General features: G+C 38.2%; 1 protein-coding gene across 3 annotated transcripts in view; it reads right to left on the bottom strand.

The window, feature by feature from the left end:
* The window catches only part of RBL2 (RB transcriptional corepressor like 2), a 48,874-nt gene that overhangs the window by 18,074 nt on the left and 9,346 nt on the right, over positions 1-21,454 (bottom strand). For 2 of the 3 annotated variants that reach the window (XM_027513574.1, XM_027513573.1), the window contains exons 4-14: positions 19,290-19,354; positions 15,712-15,840; positions 14,210-14,370; positions 14,054-14,118; positions 13,280-13,466; positions 8,217-8,383; positions 5,993-6,102; positions 5,184-5,287; positions 3,832-3,969; positions 2,832-2,996; positions 1,917-2,028 (exon numbers count right to left, since the gene is read on the bottom strand). In XM_027513574.1, coding sequence (XP_027369375.1) covers positions 1,917-2,028; positions 2,832-2,996; positions 3,832-3,969; positions 5,184-5,287; positions 5,993-6,102; positions 8,217-8,383; positions 13,280-13,466; positions 14,054-14,118; positions 14,210-14,370; positions 15,712-15,840; positions 19,290-19,354 — 1,403 coding nt within the window. Of the gene's footprint in view, positions 1-1,916; positions 2,029-2,831; positions 2,997-3,831; positions 3,970-5,183; positions 5,288-5,992; positions 6,103-8,216; positions 8,384-13,279; positions 13,467-14,053; positions 14,119-14,209; positions 14,371-15,711; positions 15,841-16,806; positions 18,220-19,289; positions 19,355-21,454 lie in introns of those variants that run through there. The other variant, XM_027513575.1, reaches the window with a different exon arrangement.

Here is a 21,454-nt window from a genome sequence, read left to right on the forward strand (position 1 = left end):
AGTATTAAAATATATGTAGGGAGGACATAAGAGGATTGATAGGAGTATTTCTGACAGACTGTGGCTTAACATTTCAATTTCTTGATGATACAAAAGGAAACAAATTAACTAGATTTACATCTGGAACAAAGTTGCAGAGTTAAGAAGAATACATTAATTATGATCATTATCTCTGGATAAACAAAAAAAGTTCTATTGTATAGCACAGGGAACTATATTCAATATCCTGTGCTAAACTATAATAGAAAAGAATATGAAAAAAGAATATATATACATGTATAGTCACTTTGCTAGATAGCAGAAATTAACACAATATTGTAAATCAACTACACTTCAATAGTTTTTTGTGTTTCAAATTATGATCATTATCTTGTAAAATATTAAAAGACCTCATGAATATGGTAGAGAAGGCAATGGCAACCCACTTCAGTACTCTTGCCTGGAAAATCCCATGGATGGAGGAACCTGGTAGGCTGCAGTCCATGGGGTTGCTAAGAGTCAGACACGACTGAGCAACTTCACTTTGACTTTTCACTTTCATGCATTGGAGAAGGAAATGGCAACCCACTCCAGTGTTCTTGCCTAGAGAATCCCAGGGACGGGGGAGCCTGGTGGGCTCCGTCTATGGGGTTGCACAGAGTCCGACATGACTGAAGCGACTTAGCAGCAGCTTAGCAGCATGAATATGGAAGAGATATAAGTACAAAAAATGAAGTTTAAAGTGGATAACAAGCAGAAAAACTTAAGCCATTATGCCTCCTCTTTAAAAAACAAGGACATTTTCATACAGATGATTCATATCCATTGACTATACACTGACATAGAGTGATTTCTGATTTTAAAACTGATCTTCTATAGCCAGTGCTTATCAATTACATTAAAAATTTGATCTAGAAATAATATCTTTCTAATGGCATCTAACAATTTAGAACTCTCTGGATTTACAGAATTGCTTCTAAAAAAGAAGTTTTATCTGAAGTATGTGTTGCACTTGGCAACTGTTATAAAGAGCTGTCTAGAGTTGACTCATTGGAAAAGACTCTGATGCTGCGAGGGATTGGGGGCAGGAGGAGAAGGGGACGACAGAGGATGAGATGGCTGGATGGCATCACTGACTCGATGGACGTGAGTCTCAGTGAACTCCGGGACATGGTGCTGGACAGGGAGGCCTGGCGTGCTGCGATTCATGGGGTTGCAAAGAGTCGGACACAACTGAGCGACCGAACTGAACTGAAACTGTAACCAGATGAATAGCAAAAATTCCCTTTGCTGCACCTCAGGGCCAGCAATGCTGTGATGTTAACCAGGGTAGGTAGCACTGCTCAACTGACAAGAGTCAAAGCTAAACATGCCTGGGAATTCCCTGTGATCCGTGGTTGGGACTTGGAGATTTCACTGCCGGGGTCAATCCTTGGTCAGGGAACTAAGATCCCACAAGCAGCAAGGCATAGTCAGAAAAATGAAAAACCTGAACACACTCAGGCCATTCAGTCCTCTCAACTCACTGGCTCGTTTATACCTAATTCCATCATAGACTCCACCTTTAAGAAACCTTTTTCTGTTTCTTCTGATTTTAGAAGTAATACATATTCATCTTAAAAACTTCATAGAAATAATCTGGAATTCTATTACCCAACAATAATCATTTATGGTTTGGTTTTTCCATTTCAGCCCTTTTGTGTGTTTATAGGAAAAAATATACTTAAAAAATAGGAATCACATTAATATATAGCATTCTATGTATTTTAAAAAGATACTTATCATACATTTTCCTGTGCTCTTTAACTGATCCATGTGACACTATAATGCACGGATTATTTTCTTCTATATACAGAATATATACCCTACTAACTTCACTTGTAGTTTTGGATGGAATTTAAATCCCCAAAATACTTCCCTTAGTATTTTAAACTTACTTCTTCCGAGTCCTCCAGAATCAGCACGAACTTCACTCACCCTTCTGGGAGTCAGAGGGGAGCCAGCAATACAAATTTCATCTGCTCTTTCCAGGTTCTGAGGTGGCATGACCTATTAAGAAATGTTTACACAAAATACCATTATTCAAAAAAGTTTTTTTTTTTTAAACACCAAAAAATAATCTAAGGCAAAAGGAAATTATCTTGGCTCATCAGTTTTTCCACCTAAATAAAATCACCTATCTTTTTTACTTTCATACTGAAGTTAAAAAAAATTCTGGGACTTTCTTGGTGCTGCAGTGGATAGGAATCTGCCTGTCCATACAAGTGACATGAGTCGATCCCTGGTCCAGGAAGATCCCACATGCCCCCCAGCAATTACTGAAGCCCGTGCACCCTGGAGCCCGTGCTCTGCAACAAGAGAAGTCACCCAATGAGAAGCCTGCACACTGCAACTAGAGAGCAGCCCCTACTTGCAGCAACCAGAGAAAGCCCAAGGGCAGCAATGAAGACCCAGCACAGCCAAACAAAATAATAAGTAAATCTTTAAAAAAAAGTCTGGCAGGTTTAAAAAATTCAAACCTAGTAACTGGATACTAAATACAAATTAACTTTCATTACTCATTTGGAGAATTAGACAATCAACCATTTTAAAGTATAGAAACTTGACTAGGAAATCAAGACAGAACACTGAATTCTTACTCTGTCACTAAACCTTGGGGCAGTCACTAATCATTTGACTCTTGTTTCCTCGTAGATACAGAGGTGACTGTACCAAATTACACCCAGCTGTTACCCTCCCACACTTACGAGCAAGATGCTAAGTTTAACTGCGGTCAGTGAAAGAGAATTATGAATAGGATAGACGTTGGTAGGCTTTTTGTCATAGAAAGATGTTAAGATCTTTTCACAAACCTCTTCGCATGTGGGAACTCTGTTTTCATTGTCTCTAATCCTGTCCCAGAGCGGAGACTCTGGTTTCCAGGCTAAATGATCCAAGATTTGTTCTTCAATCTGATTAAGGTGTTTTACCACCTCTCTACAAAGGCCATCTTCTGCTCTAATGAATACTTCTATCACCTGAAATGTTTAAAAATGTCTTGGTTTGTTTAGTAATAACTTTTAACAAGAAAATTATTCAAGTGGAAAAGCAAAATGGGCAAACATATTTCAATATTTTTTACATATGTATAGAAACAGAAGTCAATTAATGAAAAATTAAGGTTAAAGAATACTATTTCGAAACAGCTGCTCTTCATTTCATTACCTAAATAAATAATTATTTAAACTGCAGGTATGAACCATCTAAAATCTTTTGTACGGTAATACATTTCAAAAATCTTTAAATTAAAAAACATGCTGTGTCTATTGAGATTAAGAAACATGACTCAAAATGTGATATTTAAAAACTGAACAGTCTATGCCACTATAAAAATTCATTTTGACTACTGTACAAGAATTAGGATAAGGTTATATACTAAATCAGTATCAAGAGGGAAACCAAATCAGTGCTGTAACTGTGTGCCTCTATGTAACATGTGAAAAGTTCTTTTCTGAAATACACTTTCATTTAATTTTCATAAAATTAAAAAGGTTGCTATCATGATTAGCTAGTGATAATTTGCTACTTTTTATAAACTTTCTTACCTTATAAAAAGAAGTATTCTAAAAGACTATCAGATAAATGGAGGAACCATATGAAACTTTTATACAAAATAGGTCTATAAACATTAAAAGAATTTATATAGTTCTTAAGACTCTCCTATTCTTTGCTCCCCATTTAGAGTGGAAATTATTAAATATGTAGTTAAAAACAGAAGAAATGTACTTCCATATTAAAATGGATTAGATGACTAACAACAAAATGTTACTCTCTTCTACAATTTCCTCATCAGTATCAGATTTTCAAAAATACCTTGTAAAAATGATAAAGTGGCACATCGAATATTTCAGTAATAAATGGAAAATTCCCAGGAGGCTTATAAGAAAAAGTGACGACCTCAAGGCAGCACGCCAAGAGTGATCTGTGGAATGCATCTTGTTCCAGAATGCCCTATAAAAAAACAAAGCTTCAACATGTAGGAACATTTTTACACTCTTCTGTATGTCTCAAAATTTTAAAAATAGAAAAATTGTCCTAAAACAGCCTTTTAAACTTCTACAACCATATACTATTTTTATTGACGTTCAGTTGATTTACAATGTCACGTTAGTTTCAGCTGTACAGTGTAATGATTCAGTATTTTTGCAGATTATACTCTGGAAATAAGTTGTTATAAGACCATGGCTATAATTTGCTGTGCTATACAGAATATCCTTGTTGCTTATCTATTTTGTATATAGCAGTTAGTATAGTTAATCCCATATAGTTAATCGGAGAAGGCAATGGCACCCCACTCCAGTACTCTTGCCTGGAAAATCCCATGGACGGAGGAGCCTGGTGGGCTGCTGTCTGTGGGGTCGCAAAGAGTCGGACACGACTGAGGCGACTTAGCAGCAGCAGCATAGTTAATCCCATAGTCCTAATTTATCCGTTCCTACTTCCCTCTCCCCCTTGGTAACCACAAGTTTGTTTTCTGTACCAGTGAGTCTGTTTCTGTTTTGCATTTTTTAAGATTACATATGTAGGTGACATTATTTCACTTAGTGTTCTCTAGGTCCATCCACACCATGCAAATGGCAGAATTTCATTCTATTTTATGGTTAACATTCCATTGTATATGCAGCCATATTTTTATACAGAATAAAAGCAGTGTAGATAGTTATAAGGAGTCAGAACCATTATTTGTCAATTTTACAGTTTTCATTAAAATGTTATTTAAAGTTAATTTATTTTTAAATTATCTTTATTGAGGTCATTAAAAGCAAGCATTACTTCCACAATCTAGAAAAATTACCTTAGTCAAAGATCAATGGTTGAATATTTATGTTAAATTCCTATATAGTCAATACTCAATTTATTCTATACAAGGCTTGAATTAAAACTCCATGTTATTTAAAAACCTCAATTAAGGCTAAGTCTGAATGTGTTAACCTTGACTAAGGAGTCTCATTACCCACAGAATCTCTAAGTGATAACACACAGCCTGCTGTGATGAGAGACACTAAGTGGGCAACCGGAGATGAGAGTCTCAGAACACAAGTTTCCTTATCTTATTCTCTCAAAGTCATATATTATTTTTTCAATAGCGGCTGTCTTCTTGGTGGGTTGGGCTGAAAGGGAACTACAATTTATTGTGCTTCTCAGTACATTGGTTATTTACTCACAGATAAATCCATGTCTCCCAGTCTTTTTTGTTCCTGCTCAATAACAGATTCTAATACTTTATAGTAAAGCATCTCTGCAAAACGAAAATGTTTGCTGGCAATATCTGAATAAAAAAAAAAAAGTCACATGCAAAGAACGTAAGTATTGTGGAAAATGAGGGTCTATCCCATCTCCTACCCACAGAATACAATTTAAAAACCAACCCCAACACTTCATATATACGTATGTACTTCCCAGAGCTACTACTATTTCAACCGTCCCTAAGATTCGTTAACATTTTCTTCATGGTAACACTGAAATTTTTCTAAAATTGGAAATAAAATTTATACATAAAAACTGTAATAGCACTCCATCAAGATCGCACTTTTTTCTTTTTTTTAATTCCAAATAGAGCAGCTCTATGCTAAGAGGTATGTAACTGGCTTGCTACTGCAGTCCTATTTGGTACTTATACTTCATGACATCAAACAACTCCAAGAACAAGCCTGGGTAGGTTAACAGCTATATCTTCTGTCCTTGTTCTTAATATTATGAGGAATCACTATAGTTCTATACTTAATATCCAGTCTACAAATGAAAATTAAAGATTTTTTAAGTGCCAGAAGTCCAACATAATAAAGATTATCAATCTAAAATTTCTCTCTTATTGAGATTAGCCCAGAAATCGGTTGGTTGACAGAAAAGTTGGATATCCGTATTGTGGCCCTCAGACTAGAGTCAATTTCTGACTCGGTTTCCAAGAAAGAAATCCACATATTAATAGTTAAATTTCAAAAATGAGAACAATATGGGTAATATTAAGCCTTGCCTTTAGCACAATTACTGCCATCCTCCTCTGACTGGAAATGCTGAGAATATATCTCATACATTTCTTTCAATCTGTTGGCAATAGCCTGGGTTGGATCTCTGGAACATGACCTAAAAAAAGAAGAAATTATCTGATTTAAGGGTCTTGCCAAGTCACAAAGTGATAAACTGTTTACAACTCTGGAATTTCAGAGTAATTTTAACCTGTAAATATCAAATACTTTGAGCAGAAACTATACACATCCCAATTAATCCAGGCAATCCCATACTTCCTTATCAAAGCTGTTAGTATTACCATTTGAATGAAAAATATTGATTCCATGGAGCAACTCTGACCAGTGCCCATTTGATGCATGTGACTGGCGCCCACCTACCCTACACATCTGCAATCACTCTTGACAAACAAAATTGCCCTCAACTCTTTACCCAGATAGCAGCACAACTCTTACTAAGGACTCCTGGAAGGAAACAGAATGAAGGGTTATGTAATCTATACTAAAACAAAGTCATATAAATCATTACTGGCATGCTACATTTTTTCCTCCAAAATGAAGTTTATTTCATTGATTTTTCTAGTTTTACTTGAAAGGCACTATATGTTCAATTCAGAAGCATAATATAAATGATCACCATGTGGGCTTTTGTAATAACTATGTTTTTATCTTGATCATAAACATATATAGTCACTGTAGAAATGTAGCAAGTTTAGAAAATTACAAAGGAAGTAAAAATCAATTATAGTCCTGATACTAATGGCTACTGAATATCGTATGTAAGCAGAATTTTATATATGAATACACACAGAGGTTACAAAAACAGGACTCTTTTGTTCTACTTAGTATCTACTGGCAATATTTAACCCCACTAATGGTATTTAGGATTAAAGAAGCTGTTACACCTAGTTAGAGACTGCAAGGAGATCTGGAAGACACAGAGGTTGACAGCCTTCCAAAATGTATTTATAAAATGTTTCTGAATTCTAGGTAAACAAGATTCATCTGAGTAATATGACTTAGGAAGAAGTCATACAGAAAAAGCATAGTGGGTGTCAATCACAATCGAGTTTATGAATAAAGTAGACTTCATAAAAATGTACAGGAAAACTGATCAGCCTTGGTATTTAATATGTGTGGCTATGAGTGGAAAATTACTGTATGCTTATACAGGGCTTTCTTATACTATACTGCCAGAAATTAAATGGTCTCCCATAGGGTCTATGTTATTAAATCATAAATGTTTAGGAATAGAAGCAGTCTTGGAGGTAATTTTGTCAAATAAATTTGCTAAAAATTATGCACAGGTAATGAAATTCAGTCTATTGTGTTTTTCACTAAAGTTCCCTGATATTCTTACTAGTATCAGACAGATCAAAGGAACTAAAGGCAGCTTATTTCCTTTCCAGGCTAAAGGTGTTTTATAGAACTTAGAAAAGTTACAGCGGTTTTACATTGGCTGTGAATCTAACTGGCTATCTTTTCAAATGTGACCCACCCTTCAGAAATTTGCTCAGATTCAGTCCTCATTCTGAAGTTCTTTGACAGATGCCCATGTTTACTGATCCTTTTTTCCTTGAAATCTTAAGATAGAGTAACTGATAATAGATAGGTTAGTGTTTTATTCTATAGTATCTAGTGTTATTAGTTACTGTCTCCTGAACTATGTTTAAAAAAATCTGAGAGCTACGAACTGAATGTTGCAGTTGCTCCCCTCCCTACTCCCACCTCAATTTCATGTATTGAAATCTAATCCCCAAGGTTAATGTACAGAGGTGGGGAATTTGGGAGGTGATTAGGTCATGAGTGGGGCAGTCCTCATGAATGGGATTAGAGCCCCTATAAAGAAAACACAAGCGAGCTCCCTTCTTCCTTCTGCTACGTGAGGACACAGCAAAAACACAGCTGTCTACGAACCAGGCACTGACTGTTAGCATCTTGATCCTGGACTTCCAGCCTTTAAAACTGTTAGAAATTAATTTTTGTTGTTTCTAAGCCACTCAGTCTACCATATTCTGTATAGCAACCCAAATGGACTAAGATACTGAGAAAAAAGGATCATTTGCTATTCATACCTTTTCTGTCCTCTAAGGACTAACAACAGAACTGAGCATAACACTGATATAAAATTATCAATGGGTGAATTAAGGTACAAATGGCAAAATATTAAAATAAAGCACTGGAAGACAGTCAACAACCAAATCTTAGAAGGCAGGAAGGGCTCAGACTAACCTTAGGGTCTGTTCCAGTCTCTCACTCGGTGCATTCCTGAGGCCCGTGAGCATGGTGTGAAGGCGACTCAAGCTATGTGTAGCTGTAGAAACTGGAGTCACACAAGGGCTGCTGTCCTTAATGTACCTCACACCGGTAAGTGGTGTGGAGACTCTAAGTGCTTTAGACTAAAGAGGGGAAAGAAACACTAGTTTAGGTCAAAGAGACTGTCAATCACTTCATAAATGGGAATTCAAGCCAATCAGACTTTATCTTTACATTACTGATAAATATTAGTGATTCAAATGTCACCACTTTCTTGGAATTTAATTATAACACCATTAAGAGACATCACTATCCATGTGAAATTGTGTTAAAGGACAATCTATACTTTAGCCAACCAAGAAGTTTGACTCTTAAAAAATATTTACGGGAATTCCCCAGCAGTCCTGTGGTTAGGGCTCTGAACTTTCACTGCCAAGGGCCGGGGTTCAACCCCTGGTTGGGAACTAAGATCCCACAAGCCTCACCATGTGGCACAGACAAAAAAAGTTAATGTTTAAAATAAGGCATCAGTTCAGTTCAATCGCTCAGTCATGTCCAACTCTTTGCGACCCCATGAATCCCAGCACGCCAGGTCTCCCTGTCCATCACCAACTCCCGGAGTTCACTCAGACTCACGTCCATCAAGTCAATGATGCCATCCAGCCATCTCATCCTGTCGTCCCCTTCTCCTCCTGCCCCCAATCCCTCCCAGCATCAGAGTCTTTTCCAATGAGTCAACTCTTCGCATGAGGTGGCCAAAGTACTGGAGTTTCAGCTTTAGCATCATTCCTTCCGAAGAAATCCCAGGGCTGATCTCCTTTAGAATGGACTGGTTGGATCTTCCTGCAGTCCAAGAGACTCTCAAGAGTCTTCTCCAACACCACAGTTCAAAAGCATCAATTCTTCGGCACTCAGCTTTCTTCACAGTCCAACTCTCACATCCATACATGACCACAGGAAAAACCATAGCCTTGACTAGACGGACCTTTGCTGGCAAAGTAATGTCTCTGCTTTTGAATATGCTATCTAGGTTGGTCATAACTTTTCTTCCAAGGAGTAAGCATCTTTTAATTTCATGGCTGCAGTCACCATCTGCAGTGATTCCCTATCATTTTTCCTTCAAAACTTAACTTGAAAGCAAAAAGAAGCATGAAAATATTAAGGCTATCTCTGACAAACATAATTTCATAACTCGCATCTACTGTTATTTTCGTAATTATTCAAAGACTTACAAAAGAAAGCTGAGAATTAAATCTGGCCCAAATGAAATCCATGATTTCACAAAAGCCCCTCTGAATAATCAAATCTTGCTTCACAGAGAGGATAAAGCAAGCCTTCCTAGATGCAGAACACAACCTGATGCAGAAGAGCCTTTTTCAGTCTTCTTGCCCCTCCTTTAGTTTCTAGAATCTATCGTAGGCTTCCCCCCTAAAGCAGACAGACCTTCAGAGAAATAAGTTCAAATGAAATTCTTGAACACAAAGATGAAAAAGACACAACCTGACGCCAAAGAATTTAAGCATGAATACACAGTCTAATAAAATATCTTTTTCTGTATTTCCAACAAACTCTGAAAGGTTATGATAGCTTAAGAGCTTTTTTAATACTCAAGACAGACTATGTTTCCCTATGTAGAATGTACTTATTCCAGAGACAGCTGTAAAAACACCCACCAAAAATTTTACCTGGCAACAGAACTGTTCGAGTTCCACAACATACAGAAAAACACAGAAATCCACTATACAGAAATAAATCTATATGCTTTCTCTGTAACTTAAGAGTAGAGCCAAGACTTCCACTCTGCTTCAAAGAAATTAATTCTATCGTTTTTTAGGTCAACAAGATGATCGAGATTGATTACACTCAGCAGATTTCTCTCGGTGCTTAACAGCTTTTTCCCGGCTCCGTCAGTTCGTCGTTGCCGCGCTTGGGGTCTTTGTTGCCATGTGCAGGTTCTTCAGTTGCAGCACTGGGATCAGACCTGGGCCCCCTGCATTGGGAGCAGAGTCTTAACCACTGGGCCACCAGGGGAGTCCCTGAGCAGCTTCTCTTGCAGCCACCATCTTCCCTGTGTATGACCCGGAGCCCTTCTGGGAGGAGAAGCAACAGCAGCCAGCAGCATCCCACCCCCGTGCCTACACGCAGCAGCGCTTCCACAAAGGAAACGAGGTAAGACAACCACAAGCAACTTCCTGCCCACGTCCTCAAGGTCGGCACAGGGCTGCTTGGTAGCCCCGTTTAAGTTCTTAGCTTAAAACTTCCTGTGCATTCTGATCAAGAAGCGTCTTTAACTCCTTAGACCTCTTTTATTGCCTGTCAACTCATACTACTAGGTAACCTCTCCTAATTCCGTAACTTTAAAAGCCGTCTGTGTCCTAATGACTCTATGTATATGTGTGTGAAGTCCTTTCATATGGGCTTCACAGGTGGCGCTAGAGGTAGAGAAGCCAATACAGGAGACATAAGAGATGCTGGTTTGATCCTTGGATCAGGAAGATCCCCTGGAGGAGGCATGGCAACTCACTCCAGTCTTCTTGCCTGGACAGAGGAGCCTGGCAAGCTACAGTCCGTGGGGTTGCAAAGAGTCAGACACGACTGAGCGCACACACACAGGAACATATATACATAGCCTTTACATTTGCCGTGAACGCTAGTCTTACGTCTCTCTCTCTTTATTAAAGATGTATTCATCTTTTTTTTTAGCCGCACTGGGTCACTGTTGCTGTGTGCAGGCCTTCTCTAGTTGCAGCACGTGGGGGCTGCTCTTTGTTGAGATGCTCAGCTTCTCATCTGGTGGCTTCTCTTGTTGCAAGCACAGGCTCTAGGTGTGCTGGCTCAGTGGTTGCAGCTCATGGGCTTGGTTGCTTAGTTCACAGCACGTGGAATCTTTCCAGGCCAGGGACTGAATCTGTGTCCCCTACATTGGCAGCTGGATTCGTAACCCCTGGACCACCAGGGAAGCCCTAGTCTTGTGTGTCTCTTAACTGCCTACTCAGCTCCTCTACTAGAATGTCTAAAAGACATCTCACATTGAACATGCTCATAACTGTAACTCTTGATTTTTACCCCCCTAGACTTGTTCTTTCTCCCCTCAGTAACTGTCAATAGTAAATAATTATGTAATGCCTACAAGCACTGAACACAACACCCGTCACAGACCTCATGAAGCTTTGACTCTAATGCAAGGAGACAGATGATAAACAGCCCATCTATCCTTCCTTCCCCTCTTCCTCCTTCTGTCTTTCTCTATCATCTTCAGATAAACAATTCTTCCTACCTACCTACCATCAGACAGTGATTAATACTAACACTAATCACAGAGTGAGAGGGAAAGGAAGTCTTGAGGTATGGGAGGATGCTGGTGGTTATTATTTTATATGGTAGTCAGGTTATTAGAGATCTGGAGGAAGTGAACAAGTGAACCACATGAGTATCTTGAAGAAACACACTACAGGCCAAGGAAACAGCTTGCTCTGAGTTGGAAGTAGGCTTGGCATATCTGAAGGAAAAAGGAGGTTAATGTGACATGAGTGGAAACGTGAGGAAGAGGTGGTGAGAGATGAATTCAGAGAGGAAGTGGGGCTAGATCACTGATGACCTTCCAGACATCTGTAAGGACATTAGCTTTTATACCATGCACCCAACTGGAGTCCTCACTGTTTTCTTTCTTGCACACCCCAGATCCAAGCCATCAGTAAATTCTGTGGATGCTGTCTCCATAACAGAGCCTAAATACAACTATTTCTCTGATTCAAGACACCATGAATTATCACCAGAATCACTGCAATAGCCTCTTAATTCCTTACTCCCACCCCTGCCCCATCCCACCTCTTCACGAGCCCTTTTAAAAATGTAAACCAGATTCCATCAGTCACTGTTCTCTACAACGCCTTCCTAACGGCTTTCCTCTCAAGCAGAGCAAACGTGAGCATCTTCCCACGGCTCTCACAGTCCTCTATGGTTGGCCTCTCCCCTTGGCCCACCCCCCTGCACTTCTCGGTCATTGTTTCTCTCACTCATTCAATTTCTCCCACACTGGTGTTCTCACTCACTGTTCCTCCAAAAAGCCAACCATGTCTGTACCTCGTGGCTTTGTGCTTGCTGTTGTCTTGGTTTCAGAAACATTTCCCAGCTGTTCCCGTAACTTCCTTCCTCACCTTCTTCAGGTCTGTATTAATACTACCTCCTCAGAGACGCCTTTTCCAACCACCCTATCTACACCAGAAGCCCTAGGCCCACCCATTCTCTCTTCTCCTCAATACTTTGCTCTACCACTCGATTTTAGCTTTCTTCATTTATCATCATCTGATAACTATAAATTTACTTGTTTGGTTATCTCTTATCCATCTCCCCACATCAGAATACTAAACAGGATGTTCATAGCTGTTTTGTTCACTGGTGTAGTCCCAGTGTCTAGGATACAATCTGGTATATAGAATATCTTGAGAATATTTGCTGAATGAAAAAAGCAAACCAGCCTTGAGTCTGGTCTTACAGGTGAGTTACCCCCTTGGAATTAGCCACACTGCCTCTGGAAGTACCTGTCAGGAGTTGCTTATTTTCTATGAACACCACACAACAGAAGGGAAACTCTCAGTCTCCATCATCCTGCCTGAAATTACACATGATCCCAAAACTCAGTTTAAGAGAGTTTTCTTAAAGGCTATAGATTCTCAGTTTCCCTAGTGTCTTAGATGAAGGTACTGATTGGGGTCAATCAACATTTCCGAAATGCCTGCTATGTTCAGTATGTAACAGCTGTATATCCCTGGTTCTGTTTTCAGAACCAACAACCAGCATGAGGCATTCGTTGACATTTATATTAAACTCTTTTTCACAGTTCTAACCAAAACTTGTGAAAGTCATGTCAACAAAAATTAAAATAATGACAGAGATAACCTTTCAACTGTGAGAGGTAGGATGTGAATTTTCTCCTTCGTACTGGAAGCCAGTAAAATGCACACACACACAACCACCAGAACACAGCAGGCCCTCGGCACGTCTGCTCGCGCTGCCTCTCTCGGGTCGGCTTGGCTCACCTTGTCGAAGTGCTGCTGCAGGATGTTTTTCATCTGCACCCTCTCAGCGGTCTCTGCTCCTGAACCAGTGTTCAGGCACCTTGAGAGAGTCCCAATTTCCTCTTCAGCATCCTCGCCCAGAAAAATCCGCTCGTCTAAATTCCCAACAGATAAAACATACTCCTCATAGGCTTTATTGATGGCTTTACTAGAGGGGGGGAAAAAAACAGGCAAAATGTACACCTGCAGAACTGCCATTTGAAGTTGTGTGAGGCTACTTGTTTCATTGTTTTCATTTACTAAAACTTCTAATAGTTCTGTGAAAGTTAGATTTTAGTGGGATCACTAAGATAAAAACTGAGGAGCATAAAAATGCAGGCGTGCTCCACTGTGCTCAGGCCTTGCACAGGAAGTGTATCTCGCTGACAGTACCCCAGGGTGGGTGCCCTGTACCAAGCTGCCAGCCGAGTTCTCTCTCCTGGCTGCTCCAGGCACCTGTGAAGACGTCAGTGCTTCCACAGCACCATTCGCCACCTGGGTAGTTCCAAAAGGATTTCTTTCAAAAATCATGATCCCAAAACTTAACTATCAAAACTTTAAAGAACAGCCGCACAATTTTCAACTACCTCAAAACATGTGCTTTGAGTAAGAGTTGATAGAATTTTTTACTGTATCCCTATATTCTGCCATAAAACATATTCTAAATTTCTAGGATACAAACAATAAAAACATTAAACTCTGACGTTTCCTGACCACATAAAGTATGAAAACACTTTTTATAATAGAAGTACTCACAAACTCTCTCCAAAATTCCCAGGTTCTAAAAAACCAGTCAGATTTTCTTCTTTTCCCTTAAGGAGCTATGATGAAAAAAAAGATCCTTAAGTCATCATATTAAATCAAGTCTTTACCCAGAAAATATTTTCAAATCATTTCTTTCTACTTACAAACCTTTTTTTCATAAAGTTTCCTAATATAAGGTTTCCAGAAATGTTCCTTTATTCCTTTTGCTTCCAAAACTAAGCCATCATGTAAGGAACACAGTTTCTCAATGACGCAAGGTGGGTCGGAGGAAGGTTTAGAATCCTTAGCATGAAAATCTTCAGATAGACCTATGATGGGTAAAAGCACAGAACAGAGATATCAGGTAGCATTCAACAAGCCTAACTGTTATAAATTAAAATATAAATAACAGAGAGTCTAATCAGCACAGGAGTTGTTAGCACATGTGTGTATAGGAAATAGTGGAAGGTGCTAATTTAACTGTTTAAATACACTTCAAAAATAGCAAATAGCAGTAAAGCTTTTATTATGACTCAAAAGATTTCAGTTATTCAGTTATCTATCTGGAGAAAGTTAAAAAAGAAAAACTAAAAAATTATTTTTTATACTACTATAATATCTACAAAACAGATAAATAAAATTTTGCAAAAAAGTATTACATTCAAATAAAAAAGTCACTTTGAGAAAAGTTACTGTTCAAAGCACATACTCTTTATATACTTTAATTATGTTAGATGTTTTTATTATATTACTTTACAGCCCTTCTTGCCCTAGACTCAATGCAAGGCAAAGGAAAAAAAACACAAGTAATAAATAAAAGAAGAGGGAAAAAATGAAGGGAACCAGCGATACAGAAATACAAAAGGGAGTTAGGAAGAAAATAAATGAAAGGTCAGAATACAGAGAACACTAGACTTACCAAACCGGGAGCAACTGAAGTAATTAACTCATCTAACTTTAAAAATCTATCTTGTGAGGCAGACAAGTTGAAATTCTAATCATAACCACTTCAAAACTGACAATCACTCAGAATCCTACCGAGGTATTATTCAAGCAGCAAGAGCATTACATACTAGTTCAATAAGTACTTTTTAAATATTTGCTTTATAAATCATAATTTGGCCTCTTACTGTATATCATTCATAGAAATTCTACAGCTTAAAGCCTACTAAATGCATTACCAAAATAATGATCATTTCCACACACCTTTTAGAGTTGAAAATGCATTTTAATTATTTTAGAACCATAGGTACTCCTCTTCTGCAGAAAAGATTTGAATGAATAAATCTTTCAATAAATCTTCTTTGACCTCCTCCTGTGTGTCAGGCATGAAACTTGCCAACACACAAAACCACCGTCAGCTCGAATGTCATTGTTCCTACTCCAGATTTCTAAATTCCTACTTCTCATTGAGTATATATTTCAGAAACTTCTAAAGTTGTCATCTAACACTTCTAAAACATTGTGATATTTGCAATTTCTCTTTCTACAAATATTTTTACAGAGAGCTCAACTCCTAGTTCTAAGTACTCTGGGATAACTATGGTGATGAAGCGTGGAAAAGCATTTATGTTCTCTGATGCTAGGAAACCTGTACTATGTACACAACCCCCAAGAGTAAACATAGTGTAGACACATGAGTCATCTGCGTCCCAGATTTACAAACTCACCTTTAAAATTAGGGTTCACAAGTTCTTTACGATTGGAACATTGAAGGGCATTTCCATAAACTAAGTCCAAAGCACACAGCAGAAGATGATAAGAATTAACCAAATCATCACTAATCATGGGAAAATTACCTATAGGATTATAAACAATTACAGAGTCAAATTTGCATCAACTTTACAATATTATAAAAATAATCTCTTCCTTTAATTAACATGACATTATACAACAATATGCAAGCCTGACTCAAGAGCTACAGAAAGTATTTTGGCAAATTTACATTTTGAAATATTACTTATTGTTTAATAAATTTCTAAGAGTTTAAGAAAAACCAAAACTTCACTAAAAATGCCATTCACTTAATAGTTGTTAAATAAGCATTTATTAAATGCCTGTCCAAACTTGCTCTCACTGGTTTTTCTTTTGAAAACTCTGAACACAACTTCATAAACTATCTCAAGCTGTAAGAAATTGTTGTATATGAAAATACTTTTCTGTCAGGAAAACCGGTATAAATACTTATTTGGGAAAAGCTCAAAAATTATTAATATAATTATTTTTTAGCATATATGTACTTTAAAAAGACCAGAAACTATAATCAGACTCCTAACAGTAATAGTTCAATGCTTTTTAAAGTAGTAATACAAGCTCATACAAACTAACACAACAAGATCACAATAAAATATATTTCAGTTCTAGAGAAAATATCCTGGGAATAATTGTTGATGCCTGGTAACCGAGAAAAAAATAAACCAAAAACCTAAACCTATAGAAATATATAACTTTTGTAGTTCTGGTTTATCCCTAACATTGAAAATAGGTTTTTACAGGCAGTTAAGAGTTATTCTTAGAAATTAAAATATAGTTCTAGATATTCTGGATCTTTAAGCATATCCCTCTTTCCATTAAACACTGCTTATACATGCTCCATATTGATTTTACATTCTCATAGTAACAGATGAATTCAATCTAAATAGCTAACATACATCTGAAGAATTATTTCTAAGCCTCGACATTTTCACACTAAATACAAACACACACTCATACTACTTGGTTTCAGGCTTTTTTTCTTCTTTCCTCTAAAGAAAGTTACCACTTACCTCAGCATATCAGGATAAGAAATTCATTTTTTTTAATAGGTGAAACATTTCAACAAATCAATTTAAATGAATTAAAGAAAGAGAAAAAAATATTTTTCTGTTGCCAAAAACATAAATGATAATTAGTAGGTTAAATTCTGCATTGATCTAACCAAACTAACTTGCTTGGTTTGACTATAAATATGCTTAATATTAAAATACACTCAATTCCTCAAATGTAAAACAGGAAGTGGTACCTACCAGTTTCAAATTAAAAAGCCCATCACTCTGACAAGCCTAAACTTGTCGCTGGTGTGCACTTGCCATAGAAGGAAAAAACCTGCAGCCCAGTAACTTCTTATGAGAAACTTAAATGCCCCTAAAGATCAGAATCTAAATTCCAGAACTCTCCTAACATGACAGAGTCTACCTTTCCAATCCTGACTTTAGAAATAAATCCCACTTTGTGAAATATTTTATCTTTCAATCAACAAAGATAATCTGAGTAAAGACTTGGGATATCATGTAAAACAGGAAGTGGTGCCTAACGGTCTTCAGGCCACAAAGCCCTTCATGACAAGCCCAAACTTGTCACTGGTATGTCCTTGCCATTGGAAGTCAACAAAGATAACAGGCAAGTGTTGGCTTATTTATCAGGAATGAGATCATCTGGGATGCCCACCATTGTGCACAAAGTCATGAAAAAGACGCCCATAAAGAATACACCTCCCCCCACCAAATACTGAAATCAAGAACTGAAGAAAACCAACTAATCTCCTCTACTGGAAAAGATCGTAGTGAAGCATAAGTGATCACAGCACTGGACTGTGAGTGGACAAAGGCCCTTCAGACCAAATAATTACACACAGAATTAATAACAGTAAAATAAAATTCAAACACTGAGATAACTGTGGAGACAAAAATATGCCACCCCAGTTGCTCAGCTGAGACCAAAACCTACTTGAGGGCAATACACTTCTTTTCCAGTAATTTATATACCAGTACTAAATACTTACCTCCAAGTGTACACATACCACAAAAACAGATAAAAATCCTCTAAGTCATATATACCTGCCCATAACCTACTGCCCAGGTTAATATCATATATAACACCAGCCACAGTAAGCCAAGGGGCAGCAAATGTTCAAACCATCATGAAAACAGTTATGCGCTCTGAAGATGTTCTACATTTCATGCCACTGATCACACCACCTTCATCTGCACTAAAGAAACATGCAGTGTGATAGAAAGCAAAAGTAACCAAGAGCTTACTTCTGACAAAGATTATTTTTATTTTCAGTCAAGCATGCAGCTCGGGGAAGGCAGGGTAAGTTGTAACCTATAACAATCAGACAAATCATAGTGACACCAACAGAGTGACACATCCCTGCTGGAGGGCCCACACACCCAGCATGAGACCAAGAGCTAGAAGACGTGGATTCACATCCCAGCTCTGGCTCCAGCAGCTGGTCTCTGGGCCTCAGTAACTTACTCTTTAAAATAAATACACTGGGCAAGCTGACCTAATAGTGAGACTCTCTCCTACTGAAGAAACACCTTTCAGCTCTATAATTCTTTGATTTTAACTTTCTGTTTTATTAGGCTATCTTAATGCCAAAGGCATTCTACACAGTCTACAGAAAAAGCTAAGGAACTGTACTTTGTTTTCTTCCTTAAATTACTAAGAATCATTTTTACATAGAAACACAGAAAGGACAATGATAGTCATAAAAATGTATTTCACTGAATGCAGACCTTGGGCAGGTTAAGTGAGAAGAGAGGGTAGCAAAAATGAGTTCTATCTAAAGGCATTTGATCAAGCATGTTTATCCGAACAAGGCATAAAAAGTAATCTAAATTACTTTGAGAATGATTAGTCCCACTCCATTATGTAATGCATGTCTTGTGCAAAATATAAGTCCAAGACAAAAGCACAGACACACTAATGTGTTTTCAGCCCATAATTCAGAGATAATATGTTTTGGAAAAGATGTTGTGTAAGAAAAAAACTAAAGGATATTCCATTTAATGTACGATATTTGGTATATTGCAAAGAAACCCAATGCTGCGGAGCAACTAGGCCAGTGCACCACAACTGCTGAAGCCTGAGAGCCCTCGAGCCTGTGCTCCGCGAGAGAGACCACTGCAATGAGACGCCTGCGCGCCGCAACTCGAGAGCAGCCCCTGCTCGCCACAACTGGATAAAGCTCGTGCACAGCAACAAAGTTCCAGCGCAGCCAAAAATAAATACATGAATAAATACATTTTTTAAAAAACAGAGGGAGAGAGAGAGGGAGGAAGGGAGAAAATATCAAAGGAAAAAAAAAGAAAAGAAATTCAAAAGATTTATAAAATGGCAATACTTAAAAAAAAGAAAGCGGGATTCAAATCCTCGAGAAGTTTTTCGGTGAGCATCTTTTCCTGATACACATTATAGGTTGACAGTAGTAGTACCTGAACTTTTAAGTAAGCTAATATTGAAATAAATATTACTCTTTCCTTACCTTTTGCATATATAAAAAGCACCCAACAAAAATGGAAAACTTCAGACACGGTACAGGGCTGTCGCCTTTGGGGGGAGAAAAAAGTCATGAGATAACAGAAGAATCAGAAAAAGACACGACACACGACTGTAAACTGGGTGAGAAACAAAACCCACAGTTGGAGGGAGTGACAGCAGATTCATTTCTCATGGAAAACGTGCAAGAAGTTCTGCTCCAGTCGAACACAGGTAAGGAAACAGCTGGGAGCGAGGGAAAGCTCGCTCAGAAGAAAACTTCTGAAGAACTGTAGAAGCTTTTCCAGGTCAAGATAGCTAAGGCAGAAAATAAAACGAGTTCTATTTTTTAACGAGTTCGTTAAAGCAGGGCAATGATGCTTATTCCTTGCCATCAACTGGTGAATAAAGCCCTATAATATAAACCAAGGAGAAGGATCTTGTGGCGAATGAGGCCACTAAGACACATGGAGAGCCAGTGTACAGAGTTAAGGACAGTGTGGGAACTAAATCCCAGTCTTCAGCTTCTTCTCCTCAAAGCACCTTGTTAGAATAAGGGTACGCACAAAATAACAATAAGAATGAAATGAACAAAATAACAATAGCTCTTTTGATGACATCGCAAGGCTAATGTTGCTTGAAGACCCATGTATACAGTCACATTGGCTTCCCAGGTGGCGCTAGTGGTAAAGAATCTGACTGCCAATGCAGGAGATGTAAGAGACGTGAGTTTGATCCCTGGGTAAGGAAGATCCCCTGGAGAAGGGAATGGCAGCCCACTCCAGTATTCTTCCTGGAGAATCCCATGGACAGAGGAGCCTGGCGGGCTACATAGTGTCGGACATGACTGCAGCAGCTTGGCACACACTCATGCAGTCAGACAGTCCTCCAGTTTTTTTCCATCACAGCTGATGAACTGTAAACCCTCACTCTCTAAATACATTCCAGATTATATTAAGTCACGAAAAGACTTTTTTGGGGGAGAATGCTGCACGACATGCAGGATCTTACCCCAAACAGGGATCAAACCTGTGCCCCCTGCAGTGGAAGCACAGAGTCTTACCCCCTGGACCCAGGGAAGGCCTACGAGAGGACTTTTCAGTGGAAATTCGGGGCGTCCTATAATTCCTTATATTTCAATCATTAAGAGTACCTGTTGTAGGTACTGTTGTAGGGAAGAAGAGGGAGAAAAAAATAAAAGAGTACCTGTTGTATTTGCTAAGTCATCTGCTAAAGGGAGTTTTAGACCTGTTTTAAACTGGCTTTTCTACCAAAACCTCTGCCAATGTTTAGATCAGACATGTGTTGGCTCCATATCCCAATACCCTTATTCTTACAAGGTGTTTTGAGGAGAAGAAGCTGAAGACTGGAGTTTAGTTCCCACACTGTCATTAACTCAGTACCCTTGCTCTCCATGTGTCTAGTCTCCTCATCCACTAAGAGATACTTCTCCTTGGGTAGCACATTGTAGGGCTTCATTCACCAGTTGATGGCCAGGGTTAAACGACATGGCCCTGCTTTAAAAAGCAGGCTTCCCACCATAGACACAGGACAAACTGCGTGGTTTTGATGCCTACCAAGATAAAAGTCAAACTTTTAGGCTTAACCTTCAAGCCATTCTAACTTTCAGTTACAAGATAAGTCCTAGGGATGTAATGTACAACATAATAAATATAATTAACACTGCAGTAGGTTAATATATGCAAGTTGTTATGAGAATAAATCTTAAAGGGTTCTCATCAGAAGGCATTTTTTTTCTATTTAATTTTGTATTGCTATGTGAGATTCTGAATGTTCACTAAATGTATTGTGGTCATCATTTCATAAGTCACATCATTACACTGCACTCCTTAAATTTATATAGTGCTGTATGTCAATTCTATCTCAATAAAACTGGAAGGAAGAAAATAAAATTAAGGTACTCCCAAAACTGGCTCTGTAACTTGAAAACTCTGGAACAAACAACCAACTTAAGCCAAATTTCCTCTTTGCTGCTGTGGTATTTTCATTCTTCATCCTCTGCATAGAAGAACATCTATCTCTCCAAATTCACCAAAATGGGTACCCAATGATGGTTACCAAAATCCTACTCATCCTTTCAGACATGTTTCTACTTCTTCCATGGAACATTACCTAACGGGCTTATACAGAGTGAATTATTTTTGCCCCAGA

The sequence above is a fragment of the Bos indicus x Bos taurus genome, chromosome 18 (genome assembly GCF_003369695.1).
Source record: "Bos indicus x Bos taurus breed Angus x Brahman F1 hybrid chromosome 18, Bos_hybrid_MaternalHap_v2.0, whole genome shotgun sequence".
Classification (NCBI taxonomy): domain Eukaryota; kingdom Metazoa; phylum Chordata; class Mammalia; order Artiodactyla; family Bovidae; genus Bos; species Bos indicus x Bos taurus.